Source organism: Monodelphis domestica, chromosome 1 (assembly GCF_027887165.1).
Source record: "Monodelphis domestica isolate mMonDom1 chromosome 1, mMonDom1.pri, whole genome shotgun sequence".
Classification (NCBI taxonomy): Eukaryota; Metazoa; Chordata; class Mammalia; order Didelphimorphia; family Didelphidae; genus Monodelphis; species Monodelphis domestica.
Genome location: NC_077227.1, coordinates 476,996,362 through 477,020,744, shown reverse-complemented (window position 1 = coordinate 477,020,744; position 24,383 = coordinate 476,996,362). Strand labels below are relative to the sequence as shown.

At 48.2% G+C, this 24,383-nt stretch overlaps 1 protein-coding gene across 1 annotated transcript in view; it reads left to right on the top strand.

Annotated features, from left to right (window-relative positions):
- The window catches only part of ABCA2 (ATP binding cassette subfamily A member 2), a 76,346-nt gene that overhangs the window by 49,757 nt on the left and 2,206 nt on the right, over nt 1-24,383 (top strand). The window contains exons 20-48 of the mRNA XM_001366907.3: nt 1,160-1,324; nt 1,508-1,688; nt 1,814-2,026; nt 6,144-6,340; nt 6,551-6,733; nt 6,988-7,172; nt 7,526-7,646; nt 8,836-9,090; nt 10,259-10,465; nt 11,818-11,920; nt 12,778-13,097; nt 14,574-14,787; nt 14,915-15,020; nt 15,649-15,760; nt 15,857-15,917; nt 16,136-16,310; nt 16,707-16,822; nt 17,021-17,168; nt 17,406-17,529; nt 18,103-18,235; nt 19,274-19,391; nt 19,688-19,866; nt 20,210-20,351; nt 21,276-21,410; nt 21,620-21,723; nt 22,908-23,000; nt 23,257-23,359; nt 23,802-23,939; nt 24,139-24,345. Coding sequence (XP_001366944.3) covers nt 1,160-1,324; nt 1,508-1,688; nt 1,814-2,026; nt 6,144-6,340; nt 6,551-6,733; nt 6,988-7,172; nt 7,526-7,646; nt 8,836-9,090; nt 10,259-10,465; nt 11,818-11,920; nt 12,778-13,097; nt 14,574-14,787; nt 14,915-15,020; nt 15,649-15,760; nt 15,857-15,917; nt 16,136-16,310; nt 16,707-16,822; nt 17,021-17,168; nt 17,406-17,529; nt 18,103-18,235; nt 19,274-19,391; nt 19,688-19,866; nt 20,210-20,351; nt 21,276-21,410; nt 21,620-21,723; nt 22,908-23,000; nt 23,257-23,359; nt 23,802-23,939; nt 24,139-24,345 — 4,538 coding nt within the window. The remainder of the gene's footprint in view (nt 1-1,159; nt 1,325-1,507; nt 1,689-1,813; nt 2,027-6,143; nt 6,341-6,550; nt 6,734-6,987; nt 7,173-7,525; nt 7,647-8,835; nt 9,091-10,258; nt 10,466-11,817; nt 11,921-12,777; nt 13,098-14,573; nt 14,788-14,914; nt 15,021-15,648; nt 15,761-15,856; nt 15,918-16,135; nt 16,311-16,706; nt 16,823-17,020; nt 17,169-17,405; nt 17,530-18,102; nt 18,236-19,273; nt 19,392-19,687; nt 19,867-20,209; nt 20,352-21,275; nt 21,411-21,619; nt 21,724-22,907; nt 23,001-23,256; nt 23,360-23,801; nt 23,940-24,138; nt 24,346-24,383) is intronic.

Below are 24,383 nucleotides of genomic sequence, written 5' to 3'. Positions count from 1 at the left end.
GCCAAATATGTGATATTCCGACCTTCAGAACAGAAAAAAAATCAAACCTGAGATATTTGTTGTACCCCTTTTCCTCATGGATCCTGGAGCGGTTTTTTCAGTTTGTTTTATTTTTTATTCAATTTTTTAAATAAATTTAATTTGCTATTACAAATATTAATAACATGGAAATAGGTTTTGAATAATGATTCATGTATAACCCAGTGGAACTGCTTGTCAGTTCTGAGTTGGGGAGAGGGAAGAGGAGAGGGAAAGAAAATGAATCATGTAACCATGGAAAAATAGTCTAAAGAAATAAATTTAAAAATAAAATTTTTTTTTATTTTATTTTATTTTATTCAATTACAAAAAGCAGTTATTTTATTTCTCTTTGCAATAGTCTTCAGAGCATTTCACAGGATGTGTCCCAACAGTCTTAGTATAGTGGAAACGTTCATAAGTTGCCACTGCACTAAGAGTTTTGGGACACTCTGAGTCCACAAGGATAATAACAAGATAGTGCCTTGTCTTGGGACCCTTTTTATCCAAACTCCTATTGAAAAAGCAGAAAATGAGATTATTGTTAAGAGTCACAATAACAATAGTTTATATAAAAACTTAAGGTTTTACAAAACACATACCTGATTCCCACAACCCTGTGAAGTAGATGTGATTATTATCCTTTTTTTTTTTAAACCCTTACCTTCTATCTCAGAATCAATACTGTGTATTGGTTCCAAGGCAGAAGAGTGGTAAGGGCTAGGCAATGGGGGTTAAGTGACTTGCCCAGGGTCACACAGCTAGGAAGTATCTGAGGCCAGATTTGAACCCAGGACCTCCTGACTCTCAATCCACTGAGCTCCCCAGCTCCCTCCCCACCTCTATTTTATCATTTTGCAGATGAGGAAAAGCTGAAGAATTTAAATGACTTACTTGCCTAGTTATTATGCACATGAATTAGAATTTGAACCCAGATCCTCATGACTGGGTAGCATTCTCTCTGCTATCTCATATTTACCTCCTGATCCAATCTTTGGGTTCAAATTCTAACTCTACTATTTTCTACCTATGTGACCCTACCCTTGTTTCTCGTTCTGCCCCTGCAAAAAATGAGGGGGTTGGTGTGGTTTCTGGGGCCTCCTGAGCTCTGGCTCTTAGAATCTTTCCGTTCTCCGCTCAGGCATGTATGGGCTTCCTCGGCCCTGGTACTTCCCACTCCAGAAGTCTTACTGGTTGGGGAGTGGGCGGGCAGAGGCCTGGGAGTGGAGCTGGCCTTGGGCAAGACCTCCTCGCCTCAGTGTCATGGAGGAAGACCAGGCCTGTGCCATGGAAAGCCGGCGGCTAGGTGAGTCTGGCACGTGTGTATACTATAGCGAAGACAAATGGGGAAGAGTGAGTGGCAGTGGGCATGGGGGGTGGGGGATGAGAGAGGGCCTGCCCCAGGTAGCAGGGAGAAGAGCGAAGGTCCTGGGGTCCCCCTGGCCATACCTCCAGCCTGGCCCCCTAACCTCTGGGCTTCTGGATGCAGAGGAAACCCGAGGCATAGAAGAGGAACCCAGTCACCTGCCTCTGGTCGTGTGTGTGGACAAGCTCACCAAGGTCTACAAGAACGACAAGAAAATGGCCTTGAACAAACTGAGTCTCAACCTCTATGAAAACCAGGTGGTCTCTTTCTTGGGCCACAATGGAGCCGGCAAGACCACCACCATGTGAGTATCCATTGTTGTCTGGAGGATGCTGGTGCTGGCTCTGGCCGGAGGGGAGGGCCTTGGACCTGCCGCTGGTAGCCCCTTATTCTTCCTTCCCCTGCACTCTCTCTCCTCTCCCACCCCAGGTCCATCTTGACCGGCCTCTTCCCCCCCACATCTGGTTCGGCCACTATTTATGGCCATGATATCCGAACAGAGATGGATGAAATCCGCAAGAATCTGGGCATGTGCCCTCAGCACAATGTACTATTTGACAAACTTACCGTGGAGGAACATTTGTGGTTCTATTCACAACTCAAGAGCATGGCCAAGGAGGAGATCCAGAAGGAGATGGACAAGTAGGAGCTGGTTCTGGGGGGTCAGGGAGGTGGGGTGGAAAAGGCCAGAGCAGGGGGGTGAGTTTAGGAGAGAAAACACAATAGAGGCATATTGTGGAAAGGTAGTTGGTTCTGGGGTCAGAAGAACTTGGTTTGAGACCTAAATCTGAGGTTCTTTAGCTACCTGCCTTTGAGTCACAAATGAGACTCCTCTGAGCCTCCATGACCTAATCTATAAATAATACTAATATGGTTCTGTGATGTTTGTAATGTGTGTAACTCGCTCTAATGGAGCTGATCTCAACTCATTCTTCCCCTTGTCGTGTCTGCCCATAAATCCTCCTTGGAGAGGTCCACCCAACCTGCCAGGAGCCTTCAGGACATGGCATGGATACCAAGGAAGCCTACAAAATATATCCACTGACTATTCCCTTCTTCTTGTTATATGGCTGTATTTTCTTTCTTTCTTTTTTTGTATTTGAAATTTTTTATTTAATTAATTAATTTAGAATATTTTTCCATGGTTACAAGATTCATGTTCTTTCCCTTCCCTCCCCCAATCCCCTCCCATAGCCAATGAGCAATTCCAGTGGGTTTTTACATGTCATTGATCAAGACCTATTTCCATATTATTGATATTTGCACCAAGGTGATCGTTTAGAGTCTACATCCCCAATTATATCCCCATGAAACCATGTGATCAAGCAGTTGTTTTTCTTCTGTTTTTCTGCTCCCACAGTTCTTCCTCAGTATGGATAGTGTTCTTTCTCATAAGTTCCTCTGAATTGTCCTGGATGATTGCATTGCTGCTAGTAGAGAAGTCCCTTACATTCAGTTGTGCCACAGTGTATTCCTCTCTGTGTACAATGTTCTCCTGGTTCTGCTCCTCTCACTCTGCATCACTTCCTAGAGGTTGTCCAGTTCCCATGGAATTCCTCCACTTCGTTATCCCTTTGAGCACAATAGTATTCCATCACCAACAGATACCACCATTTGTTCAGCCATTCCCCAATCGGAGAGCATCGCCTCATTTTCCAATTTTTTGCCACCACAAAGAGTGTGGTATGGCCAAATTTTCTTATCATACTTTTTTATTCTGTTACATCCTGCTCTCTTTCACCATAATTCTTTCCATTACCTTTTGGATAACTCACAATTTCAATTCTTAAGAAGCTGTTATTCTATGACTTGAAACTATATAGCTTTCCTGGAAGAATATCAATAGTAAAAGTATGAGAGGCACTATAGTGTAGTGATTCAAGAGTCAGCTTTAGAGCCAGGAAGTCTCAGATTCAAATTCTGCTTCTGATTCATCCTGACTTTGTGACATTGGACAAGTCATTTGACCTCTCTCAGACCATAAGTTGTGGAGAAGGTGCTGACTTGTGTTGGTAGGAATTCCCTCTTCTGGGAAATCTTTACATCAATTAAATCACAATTCTAGACCTTATCTCTTATTTTAGGGGGAATCTTGGGGTCATTAAAAGCACCATGTAATTCCCCAAAGGCAGACCTCCTGCTGTTCAGATTTGGAGCCAGCTCCTTATTTATCTACAGTGTCTGTCCAAGATTCTCTACTGATTGGCCATTGCAACTCTGAGCCATGTCTATCTAACCAATTATCAAAGTCTGCACAAAGTAGACATTCTTTGTCTACTTGTTTTTTTCTTTGTGGATACTTTCAATAACCCTTTTGAGGGATTATAGACTTCACATCAGAGGCTCTGCAATGATCTGGGGGCTGAGTACCATCAGCACATTGTCTTCTCTGAATAGGAGCCCCAGAACGCCTTCGCCTTTGCCTTTGGGAGGAAATCCCTCTTGGTTTTGAACGATGCATGTTAGACATCCTCTGCCACAATAACAAACACCTTTGGCAAGCTTCCATCTCTGTTTTGTGCCGTGGTTGATAATAGAAAAAGATATTCTAACATCTTGTTCTCCCCCCCAAAATTCTTATTTATTTGTAACATTCTTTTTTTTTTAATGTTGAGTTTCAAATTCTCTCTCTCCCTCCCACAGAGAAGGCAAGCAATATGATCTCAATTATACATGTGAAATTGTGCAAACCCTATTTCTATATTAGCCATATTTTTTTTAAAAAAGCAAAAAACAAAGTGAGAAAATTATACTTCAGTTTGTACCCAGAGTTTATCAGCACTCTGTCTGTCTGTCTGTCTGTCTCCCCCTCCCTCCGCCTCTCTCTCTTTCTCTCTCTCTCTCCCTCCCTCCCCTCCCTCCCTCCCTCCCCCTTTCTCTCTCTCTCTCTCTCTCTCTCTCTCTCTCTCTCTCTCTCTCTCTCTCTCTCTCTCTCTCTCTCCCCCTCCCTCCCTTCTTCCCTCCCTCCACCCCTCTCTCTCTGTCTCTCTGTCTCTCTCTCTCTCCTTCCCTTTCTCTCTCCCCCTTCTTTCCTCTCTCTCTGTCTCTGTCTCTCTCTCTGTGTCTCTCTCCCTCTCTCCTTCCCCCCCTCTCTCTCCCCCCTCTTTCCTCTCTCTCCCTCTCTCCCTCTCTCTCTTTCTCTCTCTGTCTCTCTCTGTCTCTCTCTCTTTCTCTCTCTGTCTCTCTCTCTCCCTCTCTCTGGAGGTGGGCAGTGTTTTTTAATCATGATCTCACTTCACTTTGCATTGGTTTATATAGATCTTGCCATGTTTTCCTGAAATCACTCTCCTTGTTTTCTAGCAACTTTTTTCAGTTGGGGAATCTCATGTGGGCTGAACCCTGCTTTATTTGTCTCTGAGCACAACTTCTGAGCTTATCCTTCTGTTTAACCATAACTTCCTTTTACCTTCTGGTTTCATTTAGAGTAGTATTTCTTCACCTTTTTTATGTCATGGAGCCACTGGCTTGACAGTCTGGCGAAGTCCATGGACCCCTTCTCAGAATAATGTTTTTAAATGCATAAAATACAATCCGTAGAATAATAAAGGACACCAATTATATTGATTCAAAGATGTAACTCTTCCCCTCATCCAAATTCAAGTATATGAACCCAGTTAAGAATCCTTAGTTTCTAGTGAAAATGTCAAGACTGACGAGATTCCTATTTTCCTGTAGTATGTCCAGCCATTTACCACTGGACAAAGATCTCACGTATAGAGAACCAACTAAATGTTTATAGGCAGAGTAAAATCTTGGTGATTCTTGGCAATCTCTGCCCAGTTTTCTATGACTTTGCCTGTATTTCATCAGAAGCAGAAGGGGGGCATTTTTCTTTGTTTTTCTTTGTTTCCTGGATTGCTAGAGCCAAAGAATTCATCACCATACAGCCAACCTATTGATAAAGAGTTCTTCCCTCTGTACTTAGCTATTCTGGTCCTCTAAAAATAGCTTTCATCTCTTGCTGGGACTGACCTCCCCAAGCATGATACAACCTGCCAGAACTGGAATTCTACTGCAGTAGAAAAATAGTCTTTGAAGATTCAAGATCACCTGGATTTATCTGTGAAATGGGGACAATACCTTGCACTCCCTTGTTCGCAGGCTTGTTGTGAGGACAGTGTTTTGTAATTCTTAAAACATTTCAGAAACTTAGCAAGAGCTACCACAAGGAAGGACAGACAAAAATAGCAAAAATTGAGATGAAAATTATTAAAGACAAGTGACTATGGATGTCATAACTCAGTTTTATGGTGCACAGTCATGTAGAAAATCTTCAGAAAAATGGGAATCAAGATCTGTAAGGTCATTCAGACCTCTCTGCAGTGGGCTGGGACATAATTTATACCTAATTTTCTTGGTTATAATGCTAGCTAATAACAATAGCTAGCATTTATGTAGCACTTAACTGTGTGTAAGACACTGTGCTATTTCATTTGAGCCTCAAAATAACCTTGGGAAGTCGGTGCTATTATTTTTCCCATTTTATAGATTAGGAAACTGAAGCAAACAGAAGTTAAGTCTTTCTGACTCTAGCCTCAGCCCTCTGTCCACTGAGCATCCTTGCTATTGGGTAATGATTATGCAAGAATGGCTCTGCTCCCATGACTGGTTGGCTGTCTTTACACTCTTCCCATTAGGCTATAAGCTTCTTGAGAGCAAGGACTACTTTTACCTTCCCTTCTCTCCCCTACACTTAGACGTTTCATAAATGCTTGCTGACTCGATTTACCAATCCCTTCCCTGGCCTCTCCCGACCCAGGATGATTGAAGACCTAGAGCTGTCCAACAAACGTCATTCGTTGGTGCAGACGTTGTCTGGCGGGATGAAGCGGAAGTTGTCCGTGGCCATTGCCTTCGTGGGAGGTTCCCGTGCTATCATCCTGGATGAGCCCACTGCCGGTGTGGATCCCTATGCCCGACGAGCCATCTGGGATCTTATCCTCAAATACAAGCCTGGTGAGCGAGGGGAAGGAGGGAGTCCAGGAGGTTGGGGCTGAGGATTTTTGCTAGATTCTCTGGGGATGCAGGCCAGAGAGAGGTCAGTCAATCATGAAGCACTTAGAAAGTACCTACTATGTACCAAGTGCTACACTGGTTTCTGGGTCAGCCCAGCGCTTCTCTTTGGGGCTCCGAAGGGCCTCCCTAATCTCACCTGTGACTCCATAGGACGAACCATCCTTTTGTCCACCCACCACATGGATGAAGCGGACCTACTGGGTGACCGTATTGCTATCATCTCCCATGGCAAGCTCAAGTGCTGTGGGTCCTCACTCTTCCTGAAGAGCACCTACGGAGATGGCTATCGTCTCACCCTAGTCAAGCGGCAGGCAGAGCCCGGCAGCGTGTCTGGTCTGTGCCCTCGAGCCCCATCAGGGTCTCCGTTCCTCTAGGCCCACCCCGGTTCCTATTCCCCAGAATGTGCTCTGTATGTGCTTTGGGACACCCCAGTCATTTCTGTCGGCCTCCTTCCTTTTCCGAGTGCCATTGACATACTCCTCTCATTTGGCTACTCGTTTCTCCCCAGTCCCCAGCTATTGCTAAAGAGAGAGGTGTCTGGTTCCGCTTACCCTGAGCAACCCCGGCCTCTCCTCTGCCTTCTCCAGAGTCTGGCCAGACCCCCAGTTCTCCAGCTTCCTCTGCGCTCAGCCCCTGCTCTGAACCTCGGGTTTCTCAGTTCATAAAGAAGTATGTGGCGTCCTGTCTGCTCATCTCGGACACCAACACCGAACTCTCCTACATCCTGCCCAGCGAAGCTGCCAAGAAGGGAGGCTTCGAACGGCTCTTTCAGGTGGGAGGGTTGGGTAGCCGGGGGTGATGTGCAGCCAGGAGCTACTGCATCCCTCCTCACAGACCTGTCTGGGGGATAACCGAAGGCGCATCATTGGGAAGATGCCCCGCGCCCTGGGGAGAGAGGAGTGGGGAACCATTGCGGGCCTGCAGAGAGGGGACTAGGGATTGCTTGTGGGGCTGCCTAGAGGTCCTGTTGAATGGGTACGACTGCCCAGTGACCCTCCCGAAGGGGTAGTGGGGAATGTCCTTTAGGAATTCCGGCAGCAGCTGCACGCCCGCCTGAGAGGGAGGCGGGGGTCGCTTGTGGGGCTGGGTCCTTCTGCACCTCCATGACTCTCTGTGCCTGTGCAGCACCTCGAATTAAGCTTGGAGGAGCTACAGCTCACCAGTTTTGGGCTCATGGACACTACATTGGAAGAAGTTTTTCTCAAGGTATCAGAGGAGGACCAGTCCCTGGAGAACAGTGAGGCAGGTGAGCAGGATTTGGGGGCACCGTCTGATCCAAAGGGAAAGGTGATGGCGCTGTTGAGTGTGCCTGTGTGTGTGTGTGTGTGTGTGTGTGTTAGAAGTTGGTGGAAGTGGGGAGCTTGAATAAACCTTCCTCTTCCAAGCTCATTCAGTTTTCTTACTAAGTACCATCTGTGGAAAGGATGGCACTTTATTATATAAACTTAATGTTTATATAATAGAATAGGAGGGAGTGTGATAAAATACACAGGGCATGATGGCTCAGCACTGGGGGAAGGTATTCCGCAAAGACACTATTTTGGGGGCAGATGGGTGACTCAGTAGATGGAGAGCCAGGCCTAGAGATGGGAGGTCCTGGGTTCAAATCTGGCCTCAGACACTTCCCAGCTGTGTGACCCTGGGCAAGTCACTTAACCCCTATTGCCTAGCCCTTACCACTCTTCTGCCTTGGAACCAATTTACAGTATTGATTCCAAGACAGAAGATAAGGGTTAAAAAATAAAAGATGCTATTCTTGCCCTCCCAGGCCTTCCAGTCTAGTAGGGAAGGGGAGACATGAGCACACAGAGTATATAGTCTTTGACCTCGGGGAGCCTGGAGATTGCTCTCTCCCTAGGCCCCCGTGGGACATGGAGGTTCATGGGAAGGTGCCTTCATCTATGGGCCCTGCCCAGCCTTCTTGCCCTCATTGGCAGAGAGCCTCTTGGGGCTTGAGAAGTCACCAGGTCTACCCCTTTCTTTCCAGTTATCTCCCCCCTCCCCCCCCATCCTGACCCAGATAGATAAAGCATTTGTTCAGTACTTCCTGTCAAACAGAGCACCAAGTGCTAGGAATGCAAATACAAGCAGGCAAGACAGACCCTGCCCACAAGTTACTTATGGTCCAATAGGAGAAGAGCAGAGTCTAGCTACCAGTGGAGAGGAGGTAGAGGGAATTCTCCGAGAAAAAAGGCATGGGTGAGATTGGACCTGAGCCTCAGAAAAGTAAGGCCAAAAGTCACATAGGCGTGACTTACAGCTGCCCTGGAGAAGGGATGAAAGGCCTGGACACTGGGTGGGCACCGAAGGCCTTGCCCCAGGGGCTACTTCTGAGGGCAGTTGCTGCATCCTTGGACTGTAGGGATTGGGGAAGGGGGTGAGGGAGGTATCTTCTCCCTGCAGAAACGGTGAGAATCTCTCCTTATCCCCACCAGATATAAAGGAGTCTAAGAAGGATGCCCTTCCTAAGGCCGAGGTGCAGAAGGACAGGGAGGCAGCCACCTCACCCCAGGCAGAGCACAGCAACCTGATGGGCTGCTCTCGGCTGACCCAGTCCCAGGCATCCCTCCGTTCCTCTTCCTCGGCTGGCTCGGTCCGGGGGGATGAAGAAGGTGCCTATGTTGAAGTTTATGGTGACTACTCCCCTCTCTTTGACAACCTCCAGGATCCTGACAACGTTAGCCTGCAAGGTGGGCATCCGCAGGGCAGCTGTGGCTATTCTTAAACAGATCTGGCCATCCTAGAGGGAATAGGAGGTTGGGGAGGATTTTGTGAGGCTCCTGAAGGGCTTCCTCTGATCTGCCTGACGCTTTCAGAAGGTATAGATAGTCACCCTGCTGTCTCGCCAGCCAAACTCTCAAGTTGTTCTAAGCCCTATCTAGTCCCTTTCTCTAGACCCCACTGACCTATACCTCCCTCTATTCTCCCATTTCTCTAATTTACTAATTAGTTAATTACTAATTTAAAAAATAATTTCTCTTTAATTTACCCCAACTACATCTTCAAACTTCCGATGCATCCACCAATCCCTCTTCAGACCTCTAAAGGCCTTCTCTCCAACACCCACAGATACATCTTCCAACTCACTCGAACCCCAACTCGGGCTTCTTTGATTCCTGCCTCCCCGTAGTCCTTCCATTCACCCACTCCTCCAACTCACTAGCTTCCTTTTTAAAATCTCCCCAGACTTTTTCAGGCCCTGTTTCTTTTTCTTTTTTTTTTCCATTTCATTTGTTTATTTTATTCGTTTAACTGACACTCAAAATTTCTTTTTTTTTTTTAAACATTATTTTATTTGGTCATTTCCAAACATTATTCATTGGAGACAAAGATCATTTTCTTTTCCTCCTCCTCCCACCCCCCACCTCTCCCATAGCTGAGGCGCGATTTCACTGGGTATCACGTGTGTTCCTGATTCGAACCCATTTCCGTGTTGTTGGTATTTGCATTAGAGTGTTCATTTAGAGTCTCTCCTCAGTCATATCCCCTCCACCCCTGTAGTCCAGCAGTTGCTTTTCCCAGGCCTGTTTCTAACCTCCCAAACACTCCTCTAGCTACCACACACCAGGTCCCCTCAGACTTTTTCCCTTCTTCTGACCCCCTATATTTATCTCCCAATGGGGAAAGATGTTCTCTCTACCCCAGCCACCATCGGTCCTCTTCTAATCATAGCTCAGACAGGAAGCCCCATGAGTGGGTCAGTCAGTAGTAGGCTGGGAACGGATCGATTCCAGATCCTTGATAATGCCAAGAGGTCTTACCCTCCGGCCTCTGGCCCTAGCCTGGAGGTGGGAGGGGAGGGAAGAGAAGAGAGGGGAGCAGAACCTGAGTGGTCCTCGTGTGTGTTTCTTTCTGCAGAGGTGGAGGCTGAGACCTTGTCCAAGGTTGGCCAGGGCAGTTCCAAACTGGAAGGCTGGTGGCTGAAGCTGCGCCAGTTTCACGGGCTCTTGGTCAAACGTTTCCACTGTGCCCGTCGGAATACCAAGGCCCTCTTCTCACAGATCCTGCTGCCCGCCTTCTTTGTCTGTGTTGCCATGACTGTGGCCCTCTCCGTTCCTGAAATTGGTATGGGAGTGAACACAGATGTTTCCTTCCCCAATCTAATGAGAGTTGATTATCTGTCCTTTGGGGAGACCATCCCTGATGTCATTTAAGAGTTAGGGACCAGGACGGACAGCTGGGTGGCTCAGTGGATTGAGAGCCAGGCCTAGAGACGGGAGGTCCTATGTTCAAATCCGGCCTCAGCCACTTCCTAGCTGTGTGACCCTGGGCAAGTCACTTGACCCCCATTGCCTACCCTTACCACTCTTCTGCCTTGGAGCCAATACACAGTATTGACTCTAAGACGGAAGGTAAGGGGTTAAATTTTGAGAGAGAGAGAGAGAGAGAGAGAGAGAGAGAGAGAGAGAGAGAGAGAGAGACAGAGAGAGAGACAGAGACAGAGACAGAGACAGAGACAGAGACAGAGAATGAGAGAGAGAGTGTGAGAGAGAGAGAGTGTGTCCTGGAAAGAAAAGATCCCTGGCTATAAGGAATGTGGAGCTTGGCAGCTCCTGACTGCCCTGGGCTGGGGGCTGGGGAATGACCCTGTGTCATCCATCTGCCCCATTTTCCCAGTGATGCAGAGGGAAGTACCATGTACAATATTAGTACTTGAGGGCTTAGCAAAGAACTTTCCTAATAGTAATCCTGTAAGATAGGTGATTATTACCCTCATTTTGCAAATCAGGAAATTGATCTCAGAGAGGTTGTAACTTTCTGAGAGTCATTCTACCAAAGCTAGGACTCGTGCCCATGACAAGTACCCTGGGGGGCAATTAGGTGGCTGCAGGCTAGTTCCTGGGCAAGTCACCACCTCAATTGCTTAGCCCTTACCTTTTTGTCTTGGAATTGTTACTAAGAGGGAAAATAATGCAGGGGGAGAGGGAGGCAGCAGGAATGGCCTGGACCTGGCTCTGCTTCTAGTTCATTGTATGACTTTGGACCTCCCTTTTCCTTCTGGGTCTCAGTTTCCCCATCCTTAAAATGAAGGGAGTTGGATTCAGATGATTTTTCAAGTTCCTTCCAGACCTGCCATCCTGTGACTATTCCTGTTCCTCCTCAGCTTCTGTTTCTCCTAGGGGGTGCAGTGGATAGGATAGTGGCTTTGGAGTCAGGAAGTCCTGAGTTCAAATCCTGCCCTAGACACTTACTAGCTGTGTCAAAGCTGGACAAATTATTTAACTTCTCTCAGATTCCGTTTCCTCAAGGTTTTACAAACCTTAAAATACTATATATGTTTGTTATTATTATTATTATTACTATTATTCTCAAGATGTCCTCACTTAGAGAGGCATAGGGGGAAGTGAGGCTGTCCCATCATTACCCTCCTCACCTGCCACATAGCTCTGTCTCTGTCTCTCTCTGCTCCATCCTAGGTGACCTGCCACCACTGATTCTGTCACCCTCCCAGTACCACAACTACACTCAGCCCCGGGGCAACTTCATCCCCTATGCCAATGAAGAACGACATGAGTATCGGTGAGTTTCTCCAGGATTAAGCGCTGGGAAGACAAAGGCTGATGCTGGGGGGAAGGAGAAGCTCTTGGTGTGTGGGAGGAAGGGGGAACATCGCAAGGGGCAGTCTCTTAATCAAAATATATTTATCAAAGGAGGCAGCTGAGTGGCTCAGTGGATTGAGAATCAGGCCTAGAGATGGGAGATCCTGGGTTCAAATCTGACCTCAGACACTTCCTAACTATGTGACCCTGGGCAAGTCACTTAACCCCCATTGCCTAGCCCTTACCACTATTCTGTTTTGGAACCAATACACAGTATTGATTCTAAGATGGAGGGTAAAGGTTTAATTAAAAAAAATTAAATATATATGTATTTATTTATTTATATATTTAATATATATTAAATCAAATATATATAATATATATATGAATATATATATATTTATCAAATTCTACTAACATGCCAAGGGCTCAGCTAAGCACTAGAAATACCAAAATAAGGCAAAAACAGCCCCTGCCCTCCAGGTGACAGCATGTACATACAAGATACAAAAAGGCCAGTAAGAAAATCTTTGAGAAGAAGTTTCTAGTGCCTGGGGGATGGAGAAAAGACTCCTGATGAAGGTGTCACTTGACATCAGTCTTGAAGCAAAATAGGCATATTATTTATTTATTTTTTAATTTACCTATTATCAGCTTTTACTATTTAAAAATTTTTTATTTAATTGATTGATTTAGAGCAAGATAGGCATTTTAGAGGTGGAGGCGAGGAGGAAAAACATCCCAGGAAGAGATGAACTGACCTAATGTGGCAGAATTCTTGGGCTGTGGGGGACCTGGGCCCCTGGTGCTCATGGCTATCACCTTTTCTTGCACTAGCCTCAGACTATCCCCTGATGCCAGCCCCCAGCAGCTGGTTAACACATTTCGGCTGCCTTCCGGCGTGGGTGCCACGTGTGTGCTGAAGACGCCTGCCAACGGGACTCTGGTATTGACCCTGAACCTGAGCAGCAGCGAGTCCAGAGTGTTGGCTGCCCGATACTTTGATGCCATGTGCATTGACTCCTTCACCCAAGGGCTGCCCCTCTCCAACTTTGTGCCGCCGCCTCCTTCTCCAGCACCCTCTGACTTCCCTCTGTCTCCTGATGAAGAGCTTCTGAGGACCTGGAATACCACATTGCTGCCCACTACTCTGAGAGGTACTCGGCCTCCTAAGTGATCGGGCACTTGGGTTTCCCCTATATCTGTGGTTAAAGAGGCGAATGCACCATGGGGTGGTGATACCATACTGGAGGAAGCCTAGTAACCTAGTTCAGGTGAGGCGTCTTCTCTGAGCTCTCATGGAGTTTAGGCTGATTTTTCCTCCTTTGCCTTCCAAACACTATCCTCTTAGAAGCCTCTAATCTTCAGAAACTTTGTGAGGAGGACTTTGAATTCCCCCTGGCACAGACCAGGCGGGAGAAATCCTATACCCTTTCCCTCTCTTCTCCTTGAGTTCTTCCCTCTATATTGCTTAAACCACCATAGATTTCCAAACTGACTTGGGTATTTTGTTTGGGATATCCCCTGGCGACCAAAAATAACTATAGATTAGGTCATGACCCTAAATTATCCTTACAGTGCCCAGGAGCTGGGGCTCTTGCATCTGTGCCCAGGCTTTAGGCAATGAGGGACTGTGGACATGGTGACCTGGTTGTGGTGGATGCCCGCCCCCTCCAGCTAGTCAATGATAACTTTCATTCGGCAAACATTTATTAAGCCCTATGGTGTGCAGAGACACATGCTAGGTACTGCAGGTGCAAAAAAGCTATTGTACAGACCCTGCTCTTACAGTGTTTGTAGTCTAATGAGAGAATAGCTGTACAAATGGCAATACTGCCAGGGAGAACGAGAAGTCCATGGGACAGCTAGGTGGCTTAGTGAATATAGAGCTAGACCTGGAGTTGGAAAGTTCTGGGTTCAAATGTGATCTCTGACACCTCTTAGAGGTGTGACCCTGGGCAAGTCACATCACCCTCTTTGCCTAGCCCTCACCACTCTTCTGCCTTGGAACCAATACCCAGTAATGATTCTAAGATGGACAGTAAGGGTTTTAAAAAATAGCAACAAAGAAGTCCAGGCAAAGTGCCGTGAGACATCTGAGGAGGAAGAGATCACTTTCATTTGGAAAGGAAGGCTTCAGGAATTCAAGTTGGATGTGGAGAAAGAAGAGGTCTTAAGGGACAGAAATGGTAGACTGGATGGTCCAGAGATGGTGGGAGCCTGGGAGGAGAAGGCAAAAGAGCAGGAAGGGGAAGTGCCTTTGCAGACAAAGGGGGACAGCATGAGTCTAGAAAGTGGAAGATAATAGGTCAAGGATAGGGAGGAAGGGGAATAGTCCTGTTGTGCTGGACAATGGAATATATGGGGGGGTAATAAAAAGTGAGGCTGAAACGTGGTTGGAGGCAGATTGTAGAGGGTTTCAAATGTTAGGCAGATGAAGTTAAGTTTTATTTCAGAGAGAGTGGGAGCCATGGATATTTGAGCAGATGAGTGCATGAAGAATATTCCTCCAGCAATGGGTCAGAAGATCAGTTAGAGGTGGGGTTAAGGAGAGGCAGCAAGACTAGCTAGGAAGGAAGCTACAGGAACCCAGATGGGAGGAGAAGAGCTGAAAAATAATGCTTTGCCCACAGAAACAGTGACCTCAGTCCCTGCGCTGCCACGGGTAGTCCATGAGCCCATCAAGTGCACGTGCTCCATGCAGGGGACTGGATTCTCCTGCCCCAGTGGTGTGGGTGGACGCCCACCACAGATGAAGGTGGTGACAGGGGACATCTTGACTGACATCACGGGCCGCAACGTGTCGGAGTATCTCCTCTACACTTCAGACCGCTTCAGGTTGCACAGGTAGGCACGGGGAGAAGCCTGGGGGAGGGTCAGGGCTGGGCAGCCCTGGGCATGAGGAAGGCCAGCTGACCTGCTAAGCACTATCTTTACAGACCCTCTCCCTCCTTCCTCTCCTGTCTCCACCCAGATATGGAGCGATCACCTTTGGCAATATCCAGAAATCAATACCTGCCTCCTTTGGAGCCAAGGCACCCCCGATGGTGCGCAAGATTGCAGTGCGGAGAACCGCTCAGGTAAGAAGGCATGCCAGCGGCAGCGAAGTGGCTCCATGAGTCGAGCGCCAGGCCTGGAGTCAGGAGGACCTTGGTTTAGATTTGGCCTCCAACATTCTCTAGCTATGTGACCCTGGGCAAGTCATTTAACCTCATTTACCTTGCCTTTACCATTCTTCTGCCTTTGTATCAACTCTAATAAAGAGGGTAAGGGTTTAAAAAAAAGAAGTAATGCCAGTCATCCAGGAATTGGCTCCTGCATGGCATGAGGCAGGGAAGAATCATGCCAAGGCCAGTGCCATGGTTACAGCCCCAACCCTAGTCCATCTTCTTGAATAGTATCTGTCTGTCCTTCAAAGACAGCATGGCCTGCTGGATAGAATACCGGACTTTGGAGCCAAAAAACCCTGGATTCAAATTCTGCCTGTCACGTACTGTGTGACCCTGGGCAAGTCACTTAAACTCTGAACCTCAGTTTCCTCATCTGTAAAATGAGGAGGTTGGAATAGATTTCCTCTAAGGTCCCTGTCCAGCTCTAAATCTATGATCTGACAATCCTTCCTTTCTCTCTATTCCCTTCATCTCCATCATCCCTCCCGCCTTCCCCAAGTTCATGCCCCCCATTTTTCTATGCTCTTTCCTCTCTTAGGTCTTCTATAACAACAAGGGGTACCACAGCATGCCCACTTATCTAAACACCCTCAATAATGCCATCCTCCGTGCCAATCTACCCAAGAGCAAAGGAAACCCTGCAGCCTACGGTGAGTTCATGGATGGACTAGGGTCTGGGAACAACAGAGTAATATTCCCAGTGGTACCTTTGCAGGGCCTAAAGCTTTTCCCTCCTTGTGCTGTAGGCATCACCGTCACCAATCATCCCATGAATAAGACCAGTGCCAGCCTCTCCTTGGATTACCTGTATGTTGTCAAGAGGGCTTGGAAAGGGAAGGGAGGTGCCCTGTGCTCCCTGTCAAACTTGGGACTGGAATGTGCTGATCACATCCTCCCTGTTGGTTGGGGGGAGGAAGGTGGGAGCCCTAACCACATCCTCCCTCTCTGAGGATGGAAGGAGCAGGGATCCTCCTGGGGAGACTAAAGCTGACCATGACCACTCTGTTTTCCCTTTCTGCCCTCAGCTTGCAGGGCACAGATGTGGTCATTGCCATCTTCATCATCGTGGCCATGTCCTTCGTGCCGGCCAGCTTTGTGGTCTTTCTGGTGGCGGAGAAAGCCACTAAGGCGAAGCACCTTCAGTTTGTCAGTGGCTGCAACCCTGTCATCTACTGGCTGGCCAACTATGTCTGGGATATGGTAAGAGTGACAGTGTGTGGGGACCTGGTGCACCATCTTCAGGCTCACCAGGCCCTTCCCCTCCTGATCACGGTGCCCACTCAAGTCCCGTGCTCCCACCCTGGGGACCATGCCCACTGGGAAATGTTCCTGCTTCATCCTAGCCAGAGTTCCTCCCTACAGGGAACACACACAGAAGGGGCTAGCCCTCTGTTTATCCCTTCTCTCCCTTCCTTGTACCGCATGGGTGAGACCCATTCTCTCGGAGGCTAACCTTCCCAGACACGTCGGAGTCCAGTGTTCAGTCTGAGTGACCAAAAAGTTGGCTGCTGACCTTATATTATGACTCCCCCATGTCCCCACTTTCCCACAGAGGCCACTCTTCCAACATACACTTGCCTTTCCCCTGTCTTGCAGCTGAACTATTTGGTGCCGGCCACTTGCTGCATCATCATCCTCTTTGTGTTTGACCTGCCTGCCTATACGTCACCCACCAACTTCCCTGCTGTGCTCTCCCTCTTCCTGCTTTATGGGTATGGTCTCTGGGGTCATGGGACGGGGATGGGGGGGAAGAGAACTGACCTAGGACACCAGCTGTGAACTGGAGCTCCTGGTCTGTCTCTCTGTGAGCCCCCAAAAGGAGACCTGGGTGGGTGTGCAGCATCCTGGAGGCGAGCTGTCCGAAGGCATATCCTGCTCGTCACTGACCTCTCCCCTCTTCCCACTCGTAGCTGGTCGATCACACCCATCATGTACCCTGCCTCCTTCTGGTTCGAGGTACCCAGTTCTGCCTACGTCTTCCTCATTGTCATCAACCTCTTCATTGGCATCACTGCCACTGTTGCCACTTTCCTGCTGCAACTCTTTGAACATGACAAGGTGCCTGTGTGGTGGGATGAGATGGGCAGCACAAAGCTGGGTGGTAGGGCAGACTTTTATCCAGAGAACAGGGTAGGGGTAGGCATTGGAGCTGCCCCCATTAGCCGTTGTAGTTGCAGATGGTCTCGTGGGGTTTAGAGCTATCCCCAGGAATAGGTGGGGGCAGGGGTGAACCTTCCTGAGGCACCTTGCCCCAAACACAATCAATGGGAGTCCCTACCCTTTCTCCCTCCCCAGGACTTGAAATTAGTAAACAGTTACCTGAAGAGCTGCTTCCTCATCTTTCCCAACTACAACTTGGGCCATGGCCTCATGGAGATGGCTTACAATGAGTACATCAATGAGTATTATGCCAAGATAGGTGAGCCTAAGGAATGGGGGGGGAGGGAGGCAGGCATCTTCAGAGGTCCAGGGGTGGGAAGGATGAAGTGGGGACACCTTTGGGCTCAAAACACTGAGCTCTAGGGGGATGGAAGAAAGTTGAGGGTCACAGGTATCAGCCAAAGTCTCCATACACTGGGCCCTAGGAGGGAGGGAGGAAAAAGTAAGTGGGTGTCAGTAGGAGCTCAAGATACCGATCCTCTAGAAGGCTGGCCTGGGAGAGGGCCTCTAGGTTGATGAACCCCAGGGAAAGCAACTCAAAAGTTAGTTTTTACCTTTTTCTACTTTTAGTGCTGACCAACCAAAGAGCTCTTGATAAGGGGAATTCAGACTCAATTCATATTACACTGTGAAGTACTGAATATGTGAGCCTTCCCAAAGGCTGTGTTTAATCTAAAGGGAAGTTCTAAGGATGGAATTTCAGGCACTGGTGGAGATATTTTTGGGATTGGAGGCTCTTCTTTGTGCCTCTTCCATCACTTCAATCAGGAGGTGGCCTTTGGTTTTCTGGGTAAGACCCCAATAAGCCCAATTTCCCCCTTTTCTCCCACAGGCCAGTTCGACAAAATGAAATCCCCCTTCGAATGGGACATTGTCACGAGAGGCCTGGTTGCCATGACAATAGAGGGCTTTGTGGGCTTCTTCATCACCATCATGTGTCAGTACAACTTCCTCCGACAGCCCCAGTGAGTGTGGAAGCCAGACCAGAGAAGCCCTGATAAGCGGAGCTGGTCCCAGGGAGAATCAGAAATTTTAGGGGGGCTTCTAATCTGGGATGAGGACCCCTTGCCTTCTCTTCATATGCAATCAGGACCATAGGGGAAGAACAAGTGTAGAGATATCAGACAACTCCATTGGGCTGTGGCAAGAAGGAAATAATGACCCTGACCCTTGGAGGACTCTCTTTGGAGCAATATATATATAGTTGTGGCTACTATGCTTTAGAAAGAACATTGACAAACTAGATTGAGCCCAGAGAAGGCAGATTGGTATAGTAGGAAGAGGAAACAGAAAACCATGTACCATGAAGATGGGAAAAGACACTAGGGAGTTTTAGCCTGGAAAAGAAGACTCCAGGCAGGAAATATTAGTTGTCTGCAGGAATTTCATGGGTTGTCATATGGAGGAGGGCTTAGACTTTCTTTGCTTGGCCCCAGAAGGCCAAACTAAGTGATAGATGGACATTACAAGGAGGAAAACTTTGGCTTCCTTAACAACTAAAGTTGTCCAAATAGAATGGATTGCCTTGGAGGTGTAGCGAGTTTCCTGTTCCTGAAGTTTTAAGTAGAGGCTGGATGACCAGTCAAAAGTGATATTTTCCAGAGGTTTCCTATTCATGATTATCTAGGTGGCATAGTGCATAGAACCCCAGGCCTGAAGATGGGAGGTCTTGGGTTCAAATTTGGCCTCAGACACTTCCTAGCTGTGTGACCCTGAGTAAATCACATAACCTCATTTGCCTGGCCTTTTATCTTAAGAGTTATTACTAGGACAGAAAGTAAGGGGAAAAAAAAGGTTACCTTTTCAGGTATGGGTTAGCTAGATCACCTCCATTCAGTGCCAAGATTTTTATTTTTGTGACTGAGCATCCTGCTGTGCTCCAGGTACTGCCCACCTCCAACAATGAGGGTCTAGATTAAAGTCAGTATGTAATGTTGATAGGCAGAACCCCCTCTTCCCAAGTTGGCCTGCCCTGCTTAGCCTCTTCCCTCTTCTCTCTCTAGGCGTTTGCCTGTATCCACCAAGCCAATTGAAGATGATGTGGATGTAGCCATTGAACGGCAGCGGGTTCTGAGGGGGGATGCAGACAATGACATGGTCAAGATTGAGAACCTGACCAAGGTGGGACCTCAGACAAAGGATTGATCCCTGGAGACCAACCCAGAGTTTGGGGAAAATGGGGATGGGGGGGAGAGGCCATTCCAACCAGCAGTCAGTGTTTTAGAGTATCAGAGAGGGACTGGTTAACTCAGGGCTTGGGTTTGACCAGAGTGTAATCTGACCAGGAAAGGGGACACTCTGTTTGTGGAGGACACTTATTAAAGGGTCAGGGAACAACAGGGAGATGGGAGAAATCCTAAACTTGGTTTGAGGGCTGGAGTTCTTTCCCCTGAAGCCCCATTCCCTCACCCCCATAGGTGTATAAATCACGTAAGATTGGGCGCATCTTAGCTGTGGACCGGCTCTGTGTGGGTGTGCGGCCTGGAGAGTGTTTCGGCCTCCTTGGTGTCAATGGGGCTGGCAAGACCAGTACCTTCAAGATGCTGACAGGAGATGAGAGTACCACGGGAGGCGAAGCCTTTATCAATGGACACAGGTGCCCAGGGCCTGGGCAGGGACAAAGAGGCACTGGGGAAGACAGAACACAAAAATGAAAGGTTCCTGTAGTTGTCATTCTGGCCCTGCCTGTGGAGTCGGGGGTTCAATCAGAGAGTGAGAGAGAGGCCATATGGACAAATATAGGGTGTCCCAAAAGGCTTAGTGTGGCACTAAGACTTCTGGGACACACTGTACTGAAGGGTGGGCTTTGGCTAGGCGCAGAAGCAGGCCACGGCTGGTCTCAAGAGTGAGGAGCTGATTTTTGGGTGATGATAGGTATGGGTGTCAGGGAGGGATGTGGGCAGTGCCAGACCTGAGTGATTATACCATGGTCTCTACAGTGTCCTGAAGGAGCTCCTTCAAGTACAGCAGAGTTTAGGCTACTGCCCACAGTTTGATGCCCTGTTTGATGAGCTCACAGCTCAGGAGCACCTAGAACTCTACACAAGGCTTCGAGGTGTCCCCTGGAAGGACGAAGAGAGGGTGAGGAGGCTGGGCCCCCCAGAGACTGGGTTGGGAGATATTCTGACCAGACACCCTGATTGGAAATGTTGAAAGGAGTACTGAGAGGCTGGGATGAAAGGGAGGGAACAAGAGGCACCAGCGTGTGATGGATGTGGCATTGGACTTGTAAACAGGAGGACCTGGGTTCAGATATTTATTATTTTTGTTTATCCAAACAGCTCACTGAGCCTTAGCTTGCCCCAAATGGGGCAAGGAGACTTGATGGCACTGAAAGTCCCTTCCAGTTCTAAAGCTATTCCTATTCATTCTTAGATCTGTTAATGGGGGATCGAGGGGAGGAAGAGGCTAGAAGAGGAACAGGACTGGCCTGGAGGGGAAGGACTGTCCAGATGGGAGAGAATATGAGCCAGAGTCAAGGAGAGAACAGTGATATGGAAGAATCTCTGAGCAGTAGGACTATAGTCCTTCTCCCACCAAAGTCCTACTTCCTCTTTCCATTTCTGGAGATACCTAAAGGGAAAAAGAAGTAGAAGATTTGGAAGGGATGGCACTCATAAGTTCCTCAGTGGAACATGGGCCCTGGTCCTCTTGGCCTGCCTAACTCTCAATTCTTACCTTGACCCATCCATAATTAAAGTGCTATCATATAAAAAGGGTTAGATGTGTACTGCTTCACCCTGGAAAAATAGGAGCAAGGTGGGGAAGTCATACACAGACAGATTCCAGTTTCATAAAAGGAAAAATTGGAGCTGTCTTTTAAGGGGAATGAGCTGTCTTGGTGAGTTGTGAGTTCACCATTACTGAAGAGAAACTTCAGGTAGAGGCTGGGTAACCACTTCTCTTGGGGATGTTGTAGAGGAAATTCCTGCTCCTGGTGGGTTTATATTTGGTAGCTTCTGAGGCCTCATTCAGCTCTGACATTCATTGATTTTATTATTCTAGGTGGTGAAGTGGGCTTTGGAGAAATTGGAGCTGAGCAAGTATGCAGACAAACCAGCAGGCACCTATAGTGGGGGCAATAAGAGGAAACTGTCCACAGCCATTGCCCTCATTGGTTACCCAGCCTTCATATTCTTGGTGAGTAGAGGGAAGGGCTGACAGGCCCAGAGAGCAAGAGCTAGACTCCCAGTCCCTGCTGGGACCCCACTAGGGACATTATCTCCTGGCTGCTTCTTCTACCATCTTCCTGATGAGGGCAGAGGGATCAGGATTCTAGAAAGAGGAAAGAACTGGGGAGGAAGGGAAGTAGTTGGAGGCTGGAAGACTGAATTTGGCCATGCTCCCAGGATGAGCCCACGACGGGCATGGACCCCAAAGCCCGACGCTTCTTATGGAACCTTATCTTGGACATCATCAAGACGGGGCGTTCAGTGGTACTGACATCACACAGGTTAGTGACCATGCTCCCTGCATACCCATTCCTGAGCTGTTTGCAGAGGAAAAGACCTCAGTTAGCAACCTTAGAAATCCAAGGGGGCTTAAAGCTGTTCTCCTTTCTAGCTCCTAATATTCCCTTCTCTGCTAATTTTTCCAAGTTCCTCATGTCCTCTTCTCTGCCAGCTCCTAGTGCTCCCATACTCTCTTCCACATTCTGGCATTCCTATGCCCTCTCTGCCAACTTTTACTGTTCTTGGTGGCCTTCTCTATACCAGCTCCTGACATCCTTTTTTCTGCCAACTCCAAATGCCCACCTGCATTTTCTCTAGTATCTCTCTCTCTCTCTCTTTTATATACTCTTACCTTCTGTCTTAGACTCAATACTGTGTATTGGTTCCAAAGCAGAAAAGCAGTAAGGACTAGGCAATGGAGGTTAAGTGACTTGCCCAGGGTCACACAGCTAGGAAGTCTGTGATGCCATATTTGAACCCATGATGTCCCATCTCTAAGTCTGATTCTCAGTCCAGTGAGCCACCTAGCTGCTCCCCCTCCCCCAGTACCCTTTTTTCTGATACTCTTGGTCTTTCTAATGCTCTTCTGTCAACTTCATATGCCTTTCCCTCTCCCATCCTCCAGTTCCTCTATGCCATCTTTTCTCTTAGCTTCTGATATCCCAATTGCCTGTTTCCATTCCAGCCTCTTGTTCTATCAGTCTTTCTGGTGCCCTTGATTCTCTCTTCCAGCTCTAATCCCCAATACCTTCCTCTCCTCCATTCCTCATTCCTTTGATCCCTCTTTACCAGATCCTCTTGCCCTTTACTTTCTTCTCTGCCAGTTCCCAGGATCCCATGCCTTTTTATATGCCAACTCCTGTTACTTTCCTCTCTGACAGTTTCTGGTGCTCTCAATTTCTTCCTTTCTGCCAATTCCCTGTGTTCTAAGTTGTCTTTGCCATCTTCATGTATCTCTGGGGTCTTCCTCTTGTCCATTTCCCAATAAGTATCCTACTCCCAGGTCCAAGTAATCCCATACCATCTTACCTGCCATCCCTCATTGGCTTCTCTCCTCCTTCCCTTCTCTATACTAGTTCCTGGTACTCCTAGCTGGCCCCCTTAGTAGCTGAGTGCCCCTCACACCCTTGAGGCCCTATGCCTGGATCCCCTCCCCCTTACCCAGTGCTGATGACTCTCCCTGCAGCATGGAGGAGTGTGAGGCACTTTGTACACGACTGGCCATTATGGTGAATGGACGGCTCAGGTGCCTAGGCAGCATTCAGCACCTAAAGAACAGGTGAGGGTAGGGAAGGGGCCTGGACAGATCTAGGGGAGGGCAAGGACAGATGGATGTATAAAAATGGGGATGGGGTCGGTACAGGGACTGGGACAGCCACAAGCATAGGAGTGGGACACAGGAAGGCATAGGGGTGAGGATTTGGGGTGTGAAATGGGAAGGACAAGGGTAGAGGAAGTTTTGGGGGTGGGCAGTAGGAAGGGTCATGGTTGGCAGGGGTGGTCAGGGACAGGAGCCCATACCTTTATCCCTCCAGGTTTGGTGATGGCTACATGATTACGGTGAGAACCAAGAGCAGCCAGAGCGTGAAGGAGGTAGTGAGGTTCTTCAACCGAAACTTCCCCGAAGCTGTGCTCAAAGTGAGGGTCAGGGAGCAGCTCTGAGGTGGTCAGGGGAGCCTCAAGAGGGTCAGGAGGGCTCACAGGCAGTTCACAGGGATTATGGGAGGAATGGGGGCGGGGCTTGAAAGTACTGGGAGGCATTTCTCAGAGTGCTGAGGAGCCCAGAGAGGAACAGGGGGTTTTGAGAGGATTCATTGGGATTGTGAAGGGCTCAGAGGGATCTGGGGAGATTGAGGGAGTGAAAAAGAGCTCTTAGTAGGTCTCTCAGGGCATTTGAGGGAATAGGAGGTCTCTAAAGGGGCTGGGGCTATCTTTTAGGGTTCTAAAGAGGAACAGGAGAATTCTTAGAGTTCCTTTGAAGGGGGCACGTGGGGTTGGAAAGTACTGGTTTAGGCACCCTCTGGATATTAGTTGAGGGAGTACTTGGGGCACTGACCCTCTAATTTCCTTCAATCCCCAGGAGCGACACCACACCAAAGTCCAGTATCAGCTGAAATCTGAGCATATCTCACTGGCCCAGGTATTCAGCAAGATGGAACAAGTGGTGGATGTACTGGGCATTGAAGATTACTCAGTCAGCCAGACCACCCTGGACAATGTGAGTAGATTGAGAGCCAGACTTGGAGATGGGAGATCCTGGGTTCAAAGCTGCCTTCCCTTCCTCTTCCTCCCAGCTTTTTACAGCCATCCAGCAACAAATAGATTCCTGAAGCAGGAATTGGGGTAGAAGGTGGGGATTGGGCCACTGGTATTCATTGGTGCAGCATGTCCCATTCTGCTTTTCCTAACCAACCCAGGTATTTGTGAACTTTGCCAAAAAGCAAAGTGATAACTTGGAACCACAAGAAGCAGAGCCAGCTTGTGCCCTGCAGTCCCCCCTGGCCCGGTTGCTCAGTCTGCTCCGGCCCCGGCCTGCACCCACAGAACTCCGGGCCCTGGTAACAGATGAACCTGAGGACCTGGACACAGATGATGAGGGACTTATCAGTTTTGAGGAGGAGAGGGTGAGGCATGGGCCCTGGGTCGGGTGTGCCAAGGTTGG